Source organism: Struthio camelus, chromosome 15, assembly GCF_040807025.1.
Source record: "Struthio camelus isolate bStrCam1 chromosome 15, bStrCam1.hap1, whole genome shotgun sequence".
Taxonomy (NCBI): Eukaryota; Metazoa; Chordata; class Aves; order Struthioniformes; family Struthionidae; genus Struthio; species Struthio camelus.
The window spans coordinates 10,926,783-10,940,208 of NC_090956.1; the positions used below are offsets into that span (position 1 = coordinate 10,926,783).

Consider the following 13,426-nt stretch of genomic DNA (forward strand, 5'->3'; position numbering starts at 1 on the left):
TACTGACTTCAATGGAGCTATACCAATAGGTGGCAGCTGATACACTGGTCCCAGTCTTTGCTGAAGATCTCAAACCACTTCATGTGGGAAGTTAAACGCAATTTTGCAGATTGGGAACAGAAATGCTCACATCTGAAATGGGAAGGGATGGATTCCTACAACCACGCTTCAGGCATCTGAGTTAAAAGCATAATTGTCTCAGTCTGCCTATACAGTCAGCGCAGAGGAACAGGCTTTTTCAGAGGGAGAGATTCAAACCTGAAGTGAACTGAATTACCTCCTGTAGGCACTCATCTCCCTCTGTTCGTTAACGAGGGGCCTTGAAGTGCTGCAACACAGCGGCCTGACATTTGTCAGAACCAGCCGAGGCCTCAGAGCTTGAGATGGACAGTTGCAATCACGGGCACCAAGCATGAAAACGCCAATCGACGTTAGGAGGAATTGCATGCGTTCAGTTTCTCACAAGTATCAGACCAAAGGTGACCAGCTCTGGACTAAAAAAAACTAAAGGTTGTTTAAAAAAACCTAGAGGTTGTTTTTAGATATATGGCTCTAAATACTTTTGTTAGAGAGGTGAAGACAGTACCGATAGGAAAACTGAACCAGGGACTCAGACTTTGGCTCCCTGCTCTAACAAAGTGCTCTTCTGTTCAAGAGGTACTCTGCAATGCAGTGTCAAAAGCTTGTATTTATTTTAAAACAGTTAAGAGAGACTGAGGTTCATAAGTCTGAAAAGCAGACTTGAGCACTTGAAAGCATTACCCACCATAAACTGCTCTAATACAAACCCAAATCTGGTACTATGACAGTATAAACAGCAAGTTTCAAACCTGCAGCACATTTCACATGCATTATCTCCAAAACGGAGAGCAGCATGGGGAAGAGGGAAACTCGGCACACAGGTTAGGGCTCTCCCAGGGCCAGAGTTTCACCTACCTCAGTCAACACACACACAACCACTCACACGCTCATTCTGAGAGCAACCTTGCCGGGAGAGCACTTCTGTCCCCCTGCACCTGCCCGTATCAGACAAGCCATTTGTCCAGAGAAGAAAGCATACAGGACATTTGGTCCCAGTTAAAGAGTCAGTAGGAAAGATCTTGTTGAATTCATTAAGCACCGGACCTAATCTTAACACTATAAAGAAAAATCAGGAAGCATTTGATTCAAATTAATCCTCAAGGTCATATAATTTGACTATTCTTGCCAATGAGACTCTTTGTCTTCATTGTACTGCTTGCTGGTCCCTCATCAGGCACTAATAACATGATGTATTTCATATCGTGGACATTCGATATAGAAGCAAAAAACATCTTAAAGAATATTTCTCAATACACTGCAGAGAAGTGACGGGTCACAAGGGCATTTTATACCAGAAAGTAACTACTTGCAACACTCGATAAGTAAATTTGTACATGTCTTCTGTACAACAGCTGGTCTTCCCTTGTCAAAAAAAGAAAATGAATAGACTTCTGCTTCAAAGGGAACATTGCAAAAACCCATCATACATCAAAGAATAAAAAGAAAACAACTATTGGCTTGAAAAAAAGACTTCCTGTGACACAAGCAATTAATACAGATCCATTTCATTTAATACTTTCCCACAGCCCCACAGAAAAGATGCTTAATGAGATAACTGCTACAGCAGTCCATCCATCTAATCTGGTTCTAATACTCTTCTTAAATAATGCATACATTAGCTCTGTTAGTGAAAAGATTTGTTTGTTTTATTAACATGTGCCTTGTTAAGTGCTAAGGCTTTCTAAAATCATTATGCAGTTTCTAGCTCCAGATGTGTCGCCCCCCTCTCCTTTCTCGTTATAAAACGATTAGTTGTCTCCATTGTCCTTGTCAATTGTTATTAAAGTTGTACTGCAGTGTGATTAACCTCCTGTTAACCAGCAAAACTGTAGTTAACAGTCAAGTCAGTATCATGGACCCATTCTGTAAGAAATTCACCATTTTTAGCCACATCACAGCCTGATGCCATTAACTTCACTCACAACCTCAGGTCCCTTAAGCAAGCTGTTTCACTGAAACCAGCAGGTGTACTAAAAAGTGGGAGGATCTAGTTTCTAGAGCTTGCTTCACACGAGGGTGAAATCTAGCATGTAAATATTTAGCTCACTTGCACCTTTTAGAGCCAGAATCTTTTTTTTTTTTTTTAAATGTTCATTAAAGAGCTCTTCTTCTTAAGAGTTGAAATTAGTGAGGTCACGTATCTACATCAACAGACTGCTCACAGCAGCAGGAGTTACAATACCTGGATCCTATAAATTTACCATTTTAAGCAAAAAGGAGTAAGCTAAGGGTGACATAATCCTTGCTACTTGAAATCTCCTTGTTTTTCTGGAGCTTAACAAGTTATTTTATGCCAAAGTACAATTTTACACAGCCAAATCCCACCAACTACTGGGAGCAGAGTCTTCCAGTGGTAGCCCAGTTTTTTTTCCAAGGTAGGGGTACTTCCCCTAGGACATACATCTCGCCACCCTCATAGTCCAGAGCCATGCTTTAAATCCAGTTGCTATACTAAAATTAAGCACCTCAGGCTCAGCTAAGGCACCGATGCTCAGCAAAGGGCAGGTCTGGGCTGAGTGTTAAGTTTTGGCAAAACAGCTGTGAAAAGCGACCCACAAAACCTAAACGTTATATGTGCAAACACTCTTCAAAAGAGCGCTGCCTGGTCTCCAAACCCAAAAGAACTCCAAGCTGCTGCTTGACATTACAAGGCGAATTGTGCGAGAGGAAGGGAAGCCTTGGGGAAGGGAAGCACAAAGGTTTTGGATTCTAAAGAAAGTAAAATTTCCAGTTTGTTTTTTGCTGTATGATTCCCTTAGTTGTCTCCAAACTTTCTGGAGTTGCTGCTAGTTTGCGTTCATTAGATAACGATCACAGTTTGTACAATAGCTCCTAAAGTTGAGTTGTCATAGATAGCTGCATTTCCTATTCTCAGTAATCCACAGGTATTACAGAATTCAGTCGAACTTGCTGTAACTTTGGACTTCTTACATCTTTAAACGGGCAGCGTTCCGCACGCATCATGTAACTGAGCCTGGGGAACAAACACAAGGGAATACAACCTGAAGGAATACGCCTGAGCAGATTCAGCTGACCAGCCCACGGAGCAGCAATGGGAGCAGCCTCACTCCCCATCATCCCCGGAGGAGAAATACCTCATCCCCCACTATTCAAAAGAAAAAAGGGGGAAAGGTGATACTGATCCTCAGGAACGCCCTCCACAGATTAACTTTTGCTTGGAGTTAAAACACAGATAATTCTCAGTGTCCTCAGACGCACAACATTTTATCTTTCCATTTAACAGTTCTGAGCATTTCAAGGTATGGATAGTTCCTTTGACAGCTTCATGCTGAAAGAAAGATGCAATTTCTTAGAAATGAACCACACAAAATTTCAGACTCCATAAATGCTTTGATCTCACACCAGCAGGCAACAGTCACATTTCACTGCACTGACACAGTGGCAAGGTGCCGGTATTTTTGCTTTGCTGGGTAATATACCGTACGGAAACCCCAAGGGCGCCACATGGCATACGACATAAAGGCACAGCTATGCAGCCTGCAACAGTTGCCTTCAACGGCTACTTCTACAGCAGAAGCCACAGCTGGATAACACAAGCACGTCCACCGTGATGCACAACTGCGTGTCAGCTCAACGCCGGGCCTGGGCTAGAATTACAGCAGATGCTGTGCTGTCGCGTTGGTCTCGCAAGCCTAAAGCCGCAATTTGCATTCCTCCTCCTCTCCTTTGGGCTCCTAACCCAGAACGTTCACCAACAAGCTCCTTTCACCATCACTAACAAGCTGCATTAAAAAAGTCTGCTAAGCCTAAGCAGCATGCTTACCAAATTTTTGCAAACAGTTGTTACATGCCTTCCAAAGACAATACCCTTAAATAATCAGACCGTTCTCAGCAGATAGCTTAATTTCTTGCTTCAACTCTTGAGTTTTGCTGAATGAATAAAGCTTGTACAAATAGTGCCGAGTAGCTGTAAAAAGTTACAAGCACCCATTGAAGTCACTGCTACTGATACAATGCCTACTTCTCTAAAGATATATCTGTGAGGTGGTTTAATTAAATGTGGAACAACTGCAGGAAACTGCTCATGAGTAATGAAAGCTCCAGATGTAGCTGGCCAGAGGATCTAGCACAGGAGATGTTTTCAGTTGCAGAATAGTTCAATTCAAAGTTGTTCCTTCCTGCCAAGTTGGCAATTCATACTAAATTACACACAGGTACAGTGGCAACTTTTTTTTTTTTTTTAAACTGTAGTGCAATATTATTTCATATCTCAAATGAAATTGCTTATTACATGTATCTGACAGCATTTAATAACAATCTAAATCTCTCTTAAACACTAGCTTCGATGAATTATGTTTCCTTTCCTACAGACATAAATTACCAGACATAAATACCTCACATTATTTACCTATATCTGACTTGGTAAAATAAAATATCACAAATTTTGTCTTGCACATGGTCAAGGACAAAGAAAAAACAAAATAAATAAAAATACTGTAATGTTATATGGCATTTTTTAGACACAGGTTTTACAAGCACTACCTTCTGCAGAAGGTCCAAAATCTGGTTCGTGTAACTATACAAAACTCTTGTTCCAGATTAGTTAAAATAAAACATATTTAGTATAAAGGTTCTTGTAAAACCAGTTAGCAGTGCTTCAGTGTGGTAGAGCTAAGAAAGTGATCAATTAAACAGTATTTCATAGACAAACAGCAGTCTTCAGAATATACTTTAAATGTGTGACTTCATTAACAGACAAAAGAAAGTTAAAATTAATATTCTTTTTCAGTTAAAATGCAAGAGTGAGAAATCTTTGGGAAAAAAAAAAACAAAACAACTTGGAGGGTCTCAGAGATGCTTAACGTGAAGATGTGCATATAATGGGACTACTGTATTCACAGCAGCCAGCTTCTGAAAGTGTTTCAAAACAATTTGATATACACAAACTACGGGAAACTTGGACTGAAGAGGATAACAGCTTCACTTGCATGAATTGTATTTTAATGTGGAAACACAGCATTAGGAAAAAAAAAATCTTATTTCATGTCAATTTTATATCATATAATGCCATTAAATAGGGATATTCCTCACGTATTTAGTCTGAAATCAAAATCAGGTCAGCCTCCAAGATATACAACATATGCAGGGTTAGACACAAACACACACGTGAAGGAGGATCTGGCATTTCAACCTATCAATATAGGTGAGCTGCCAGGTTGTTAAGGCAGAAACCTGCACAAATCCAATTTCCGTATCTCTGTTTCATCAAATACACATTTTAATTGATAGATGGATGTTTAAGCGTGGGTTATTGTATTCTGCTAGAGCGATCTTAAGGATGGTAGCCACTTCCCAGCGTGCAGGTTAAGCAAAGCCACAAGCATTATAAAGGCATCCTGTAGAAGAGTTGCCAAATCACCTCTTGACAAAGCATTTTTCTCCAGCGTGTTTTTTTCATAGTAACGTCACCCACTGAGGGACAGCTCAGTGTGACACACACTAGTTATCTAAGTACTGTGGGGGAAACAGGTAAGCTCAGCATGTGTTTGAGAGCACGTTTTCCACGAGGAACCCAAGTCCTGCATATCGAGGACTTTGATCAAATCAGTATGCCCAAAGGAGCAATTCCTAAGCATCAGCACCAAAATACCAGCACTCCAAGCCCACCGCACCAGGCCCGTTGGCTGACGCAACCAGCCCCGCAGTCAGCGCGTGCCGAGCCTGGCCCGGGCAGGACTTTGCAGGGCTGCTCGAGTCACGGCCAGCATCGCCAGTCCAAGGCAGCAGTGTTCCCGGTGGCCAGAGCTCCGGGGCCACGGCCTCCATCCATCCATCCCTGCAGGAGACATGGGGGCTCAACACAGGACCAAGTGGAGAAATAGCTTGAAAGAGGAAAACACAAGATTTTTAGGGAAAGAGACAAGAGGCAGAATACTGGAGGAAACACAGCGGAGTTAGACTAGTTAAATTTATGGATCCAATAAGCGTTAACACAAGAGTATAGGTGCCAACAAAAACTGAACGCAGCGAGTAGGAATTGCAATTTTCACATGCAGAAAGCCTACAAAGACCTGCCTGCACTGAATGGGTACGTGTCCCTTTTCCGAGAAGTGGTCCCAAACGCTGGGGACAGGGTAACGACTGCGCGCGGGCGGTGCGGGCGGTTCGGCGCAGCCTTCTCCCAGCTGCGACACCTACAGTCATTTATGGAGGTAAGTTCATCTCTGAACCCTACACTCTTGCTTTCTCTCTCAAGATGTAAACAGAAAAACAATAAAAATGGGCAAACAGATTGTGCATGCTTCAGGAGAGAGCACAACGCTCCTCTAACTCAAGCTCACGCGTAAAGGAACGAAAGGAAAAACAAAGGCACCTTCTCTAGGGTTAAGGAACACCAGGCACCACTAACGCGTCCTAACGCACGCTGCCGAGGTTCGCACCAACTTCCCAGGAACGCAGTTAATTCACTCTTTCACCTGTCCACGAGGAAAATTCAGACATACAACCAGCACCAGCGCTAGCTTTACAACAACCTGCAGTTCCAGGCCTAACTTAAACCAGCACGTGGCAGTTTGCAAAAAAGAGAAAAATCAGAAAAGACGGGGCACGAGGGAACGTTTTCAGTACCCTTGATTTTCCAATGGGTGACAAGTTACTGCACTAAATTTCACTACTCGTTACCTACGGGGCCTGACGGAGCAGCACCAACAGGGAACAGTGCTTGCGTGGCTTTCAGGGGAAAAAAGGAGGAAAAAAAAAAATCAAAAAAAAAAAAGAGGGGAGGAGAGAGGGAGGAAAGGAAAACGGAAAGCCTGCAGAGCGCACCAGGTGAGCGGGCCCGGGCCAAGTTCAGCGGATGCCGAAAACGCCGCGTCCCGGCGAACGGCGTCGCAGAAGGGGGGTTGGGGGCGGGCGGCGGCGCTGCCCCGCGCGCGTCGCGGTGACACACGGGGACCGCGGGGGGGCTCGGCCGAGGGCCGGGCGGGCAGCGGGGGCCGCGGGGCGGCAGCTCCATCGCCCGGCGGCGCCGCAGCTCCGGCCCCGGCTCGCCCCCCGCGAAGGAGAAAAAAAAAAACCACACACACACACACACACACACAAAAACCGCCCCCCCAACACACACACACACAGCCAAACGGCAGCGCCCCGCGGCACCTACCAGCGCCTTGCCCTGCAGGGCGGCGGGGCCGCGGCGGGGCTGGGGCGCCCGGTGGTCGCCGGCGGGGGCGCCGCCGCGGTCGCGCTTCTCCCGCCCGCCGCCGCGCTGCTCCTCGGCGGCGTCGAGGGAGGTGAAGTTCCAGACGAGCAGCGTCTGCAGCAGCAGCACGGTGAGCGCCGCCAGCAGCGCCGAGTGCGAGCGCCGCGCCAGCCGCCGGCCGCACGCCGCCGCCGCCACCATCTTCGCCGCCGCCGCGCTGCCGAGAGCCGCCGCATCCGCCGCGGCGCGGAGTTTTCAGACGGGCAGCGCCAGACGTCAGCAGGGGGAGGGCGGAGGTGTGGGGACGGCGGAGGGCGGCGTGCGGGGGGGGGGGGGTCGGCCGCGGCCCCGCGTGGAGCCCGCGAGGGGGGCGGAGGAGGGAGGGGGGCTGGAGCCGGAGGAGGGGCGGCGGCGGCGGCGGCGGGGCCCGGCGGCGGGGCGAGCCCCGGCCCTGCGCCGCGGGAAGGGGCCGCCGCCGCGGGCGGGGCGGGGCGGGGCGCGGGCTCGCTCCGCGCCTCACGGCGGGGCGGGGCGGGGCGGGGCGGGGCGGGGGGAGGGGGCGCCGCGGCAGCGGCCGCGCGGGCTGCAGGCGCGCGGGCGGGCGGGCGAGCGAGCGGGCGGGTGGCGACTGCCATCTTCTGAGGGAAAGCTGCCGCGGCGCCGCGAGGGCGGCGGCGGGCACCTGCGGGGAGGGCGGCGGCGGCGGCTCCGTGAGGCGGGGGCGCCGGCGGGCACCGGGGGAACCAGCCGCGCCGTTCCTCTTCCTCCTTGCGGCCGTGAGAAAACTCCGATCGATTTCACGGCTGACATTTGCCCACCTTTCCCCCCCCCCCCCCCAACCGCCCCGACTGAGGCAATCCGCGCCGACGCGAAGGCGGGCGGTTGGGACGCCGCGGTCCTGGGCCGGTGGCGTCGGGAGCGGCCCCTCGGCGCGGTCTGCGCTCCCGCCCAGACCGGGGGCCCGAGCGAACAGTCCGACTGTCACCGGGCAGCGGCACCGCCGCGCTCACTCATTTCCCTGCTGCGTACCTATTGACTAGTTCAGACTTTTGAAAGGTGTTTTCTCTCTTGTTTAGAACCAAAACAGACCTGAATGTGACCTTCAATCTGTGGGGCCCCGAGAAGGCCTAATTTGATTGCTCTCTCTCTCTCTACACCCCCCACCCCTTTAAAATAAATTACCGTAGCCCCCCTCTGACAGACAGTCATCCCCACGTATAACACAGGTGCATGGTTTTACTACAACTACTGTCATGCATAAGTGTCTACAAACCGTTTTACAGGCAAAACTGTTTTAGAGGTGGTGAGGAGGGAGATTTTCCTGAAGCACACAACTGGCTTTCGGCCTCAGCGGCTGTTCTTTAAAGGACATTCAATGATAATAAAGAGCAGAAGCCACCCCAGGCTGCAAACGGTCATGGTGTGAAACCCCCACAACTCTGCGACCCGAAGGTCTTGCACGGGGGCAAGGTGACTGTAATTACCTGCCTAGTGTCTTTAAAAGTGCACTTAATGGATTACTTGAGTTCCCTTTTTCTTCCTTACTGCTAGTGGCTTTCCAGTCCACAAGATCTCATTATCTGATGATAGTAGTAAAGTAGGGAGTTTTCTAATCTGTCCACACAATGCCTCTTCTCCTAAGCCCGATTTACAAGCCAATTCAAAGATGAAAAATTGCATCTTCTGATTGAGGTAATTCCTCTTTCTAATGATAGCCAAGTAGAATTTGCAGACTAGTAATATCTTGTTTCCAACAAAAGTACTTTACTTTCTGATTTGAATAATAATAAAACAAGTAGTAAGACTCAGAGGCATTGAGGGAATACTCTTCACTATCCAGTGAGGCTACAAACATAATTTACTGGGATGTATCTTTTGTTGCAATGTTACAGAAGCTGATGAAATACCAGGCAGATTAGAGATAAGAAGTATTGTGTAAATACTTAGCTTTCCAAAGCTGTGCACAGCTGGACAAATAGACTTTCTAATGTTACAATTAATTGTTAACAACAATTTTATGATCTGACAGAAGGATCAGTTTTAGGAATAATCTCTTCTTAACACATTAATTTTGAGGCTCAGAAAAAACAAGCAAGGTATTATTTCATACATGAAAAGTTCATTGACTCTCTGGTCCCACACTATCAAGTCACACTGTTTGATACACATTTCATACTAGCTTTACCCTAATGTGAAATCACTGACTTCAGGGTAGTTACTTCTCATTTACAGAGTAGCAAGATCTAATACACAGGTAGCGGTATTCATAGTATGCCCCATTGACTTCAAACTGGCTGTAAGTACAGACATCAAAATACATAATTAGTAACTTCCAGGTAAGATAACACAAAAGTGTACTTCATTCTGTTCAATGGCTGAACATTGTCTGGCTGACCTTCAGCTGATTTAATGGGACGGTGTCAATTTATGCCATCTGTGGGGATGGCCAACTGTTCTTACTGGGCAGAGCACCTGTGATAACAATTTTTGAGTACCAGCCTTCCCCACCAGATGTATATGCACAGGATTTAGTGGCCACACAGTACAGCTAAGTGAATGGTTCAAACAAAACAATCAAATTCAAAGTCTTCTTGAGTATTTTTGTTGGACAGTCTGCACAGCTCAGTAAGTTGATGGACAATTTTTATTCAAAACAATCAAATGATTTGACATTATAAATGCACTTAAGCAAACTTGCTGACAAATACTGGATAAAAGTGCCTTCCTTTTCAAAAGCAGCTAGAGAATTTGAGGTCTTAGTATATGGTTGCCTCATACAGCATTCCCTTAGTGCTTGTTGAAGTTAGGCACTCAAAGGATCCAGAAAAAACGCACATGGTTTGAGCAGGCAGAACCAGCAGTAGCTTTGAACAGTCATCGACCTCGTAGCCTGATTCTGATCATGTTTATCCCTTCATGAAATGGGAGACACCGTTCAAACTGATGGTATAAAGCTAAAAAGCAAAATTCAACTATTTGGTGAACACGCACAGTCAGCATCTAAAAGAAAAATTTCAGTGAATGTTGACACAATTTAAGTAAAAATATTTGAATACAGAGCTTTTACTGTGTTTCTGTGAGATGCTATGTGTGCTGTGAAGGGGCACTGTCTAACTCTTGACAGCAACAGGATTTTTCTGTGCCTCTGTTGCTTGCTTCAAGATCTTCCTCAGCAGCTTCACATTACCAGTAGGTTTTTAACAGAAGCTCCTTTGCTCTTAGGTTTATAAATCCCTTCAGATTAACTGTGGCTCAGCTGCTTCCCTGCCCCCAAGAAGCCTTGCATAGCCTCTTCAAGGAGGCTTCTTCTTTCTTTTTCTCCTCTTCGTTTTTTTTTCCTTCTCTCTTTCCTGGTTTCAGCTACTAGCAATGCTACTCATTTTCATTTTTTTATCCACTTCCCTGCCTCTGCTCTCCAGTGCAACTGCAGAGAAGATCCCTCCTTGTTAATCTCTGCCTGACAAGCTCACCAGTGAAGGTCATGATATGTGATGATAAAACCACAGAAAGCCAGGCAACATTTTAGCACAGGGCGTACTGCATTTTGTAAGAGGAACACAGCAGTAAGTACAACCAAATTTGAATCCATGGTTCCTTAAAATTTTTACAACCCATTGGAAAACATTCTCCAGATTTTCAAGGGCAATTTTTAACTACAGAGGCAAATGTGAATTTTCATAATTTCTGTATATAACTTAAGCCAGTGAGGAGTACTTGTGCATGCTCAGTCTTATGTGTGTCCTGCTGACTGCATGTCAGGAGAGAAGATTTGCCTCCAAACCACAATAATTTATAGGCCATAAAGATCTGAGTCTTCACTGCGAAACCAGCCCTGCATATGGGTAGGAGCCTCAGTACATGACACTTGTGGCCAGAGTGAAAACAGAGCGCAGAGGGAGGGGAGCAAACTTCCTTATTGACAACATCCTCCTCTCCCCTGCGTTTATAGAGGTCACGTCCAGAAAGGAGAATGTGGTAGGTATGGCTGGATAAAAGAATGGGCTGCCTGTTACTTTTGCTACTGATACCAATTTCATGAATCACAGTGCAGATTATACAGTGCTGAACCATGCTCCTTTTTCAGGCCCATCCCTGACCTGTGTAAGATGGGAGCCCTTGCTTCTTTCCATGGATTTCGAGGGTGGTCTGCAGCCTTGGGGATCTGCCGGAGCAGCAGGTCCAGGGCTTGCAGTGGGAACACCAGGGCAAAGATCCTCGGCCTCGTACAGATCTAGGCTAATCTGAGCATTTTCCCCAAGGAATCGAGGAGGCTCTAGTCCCTTAGCGTGTCTCATACAGCTCAAAATCAGTCCAGCTGACCCCAAAAAAATGAATACAAAAGAAGTTGTATGAACAGAACCTTGAAGTGATTGCCTTTGTTTGGCACTCATTTTATAAACCACGTTGTGACCAGTAACCATTAACTGCTTATAACATCCTCTGTTGCTAAAGAAAACAGCCAAACAGAAATCAGAAGGAGCATAATTTAGCAAATTAATTTTCCTGTACTATAATGATTCAAGCTAGGAAGTAAACAGGGCAAGACCAAGCTCCATGAGAATTTGAAAAAAAAAAAAAAAATCACAAAAATTGAAAACTCAACTGCACAAATCCTAACCAGAACAAAAAAATCAGAAATGGCGTTACAAAAGTTACAACCATAAAATGGACTTTTCTTATTATCACATTCATGAACGATGGCAGCTCTAGTGTTCTGTGTTGCATCAAAAAAAGATTTAATCTGGCAACACAAAGGATATTTGAGAGAATTACCACTCTGAAAATCTCTGATGTTGCTCATGTTACGTGAGACTATTAGTATCTAGCACAAGTATACAAGAGGAATAACAGATCTGACACTTAATAGAAAAGTATTATTATGGTTGCACTTACCTTTGTTTTAAACACACCACCTCTTTGACAGCTGTATCCGAAATAAGTTGGCTACTTTGCTGTAAAATCCTAAGAAAATTGGCCTAATTTTTTTTACTGTGCCATAGCTATGTAAATTCAACATATGGGCGTATCTGAGGGGAGGCAGGTATCTATCTTGGCTACCTAGAATTACGTGAAAAAGTCTGTTCCGGTAACATTTTCACTACTTAGCTAGATTTACCTCTCATGCTATAAAAATACACCTTCCTTCCTCCTTACAAGATAGACACAGTCTAAAATTGGATCACGTAATCAGACTTTGTACAAGGAAATAAATGAAGTTTAGAGCAATGTTAATAAGCAATATCCTTTCCTCTACTTTGAAGAGCTTACAGTCCATCTGGTGAACAAACACTACAGGCTTATCTGAACTCCAACTCACAGGCTGACTCACAGATGACTGAGAAGCACATTCTGTAATCACTAACAGACGAAGGCAGTTTTTTCAGAGTAAAGATTTGCATTTTTCTTAAAAGCAATCATGTCCCTATTGCATCAAAATTTAGATTTCAGATACATTTCATCACAGTGAGTTTTTAGGGGAAAAACGCCTCACGGGGAATGAACTGAGTTTTATATGGATCTAATATACTCAGGTATCTCTAATATTTTTAAAAGAAGATCTGTGAAGAATCCCAAACACTTGTCAAATTTGTATATTCCTATAATAGCACCTTTTCTTCTTAGTAATAGAAAAGATTCAAAATAGGCCACAAGCACAAGCAGTGTTTTACAACTAATCTGCAGTCGTGGTAGAGTACAGGTATCTTCCTGAGGAGAGGGGATTCTCCCTTTAAATGGCAAATTCATTTTTCTCCTGACTTTATTGCTAACAGAAACAACATACCACCTCTAATCATGTTAGTGAAATATTCTGCATATGGAGGACGTACCTTCTCCCAGAGAGGTGGGCAGTCTTCATGCTCCATGCATCAAATCTGAAAGAACAAAACAGGTTAAGAAGCTACTGTTTAAGAGCTTGTTAAAAATTTCCCCATCTCAGACTACAGTTTAGTGTCTGCTCTGCAACATGTATCCAACTCATTGCTTTCTTTTCTTAAAAAAACAAAAACAACCCCCAACCCCACCCCAGCATATTGCAATACTCCAAAAGTTTTAAAGCGCAAACATATCATGATTTTATTGGAAAAAGAACCATAGCACTGTCATTAACTTCTTTTACTTTCTCCAATTCAGTCATTTAATGGTTTCCGTCTACATTCTTGGCCACTCAGGTCTAGTGTACCAAGA

General features: G+C 45.2%; 1 protein-coding gene across 4 annotated transcripts in view; it reads right to left on the minus strand.

Moving 5' to 3' along the window:
- Window positions 1–13,178, minus strand: part of XYLT1 (xylosyltransferase 1) — a 227,521-nt gene extending 214,343 nt beyond the window's left edge. Inside the window, exon 1 of one of the 4 annotated variants that reach the window (XM_068908101.1) lies at window positions 13,069–13,178. In XM_068908101.1, coding sequence (XP_068764202.1) covers window positions 13,069–13,104 — 36 coding nt within the window. In that variant the 5' untranslated portion in view covers window positions 13,105–13,178. Of the gene's footprint in view, window positions 1–7,201; window positions 7,472–13,068 lie in introns of those variants that run through there. The other 3 variants (XM_068908102.1, XM_068908099.1, XM_068908100.1) reach the window with 3 other exon arrangements.
- Between the last annotated feature and the right edge of the window lie 248 nt (window positions 13,179–13,426).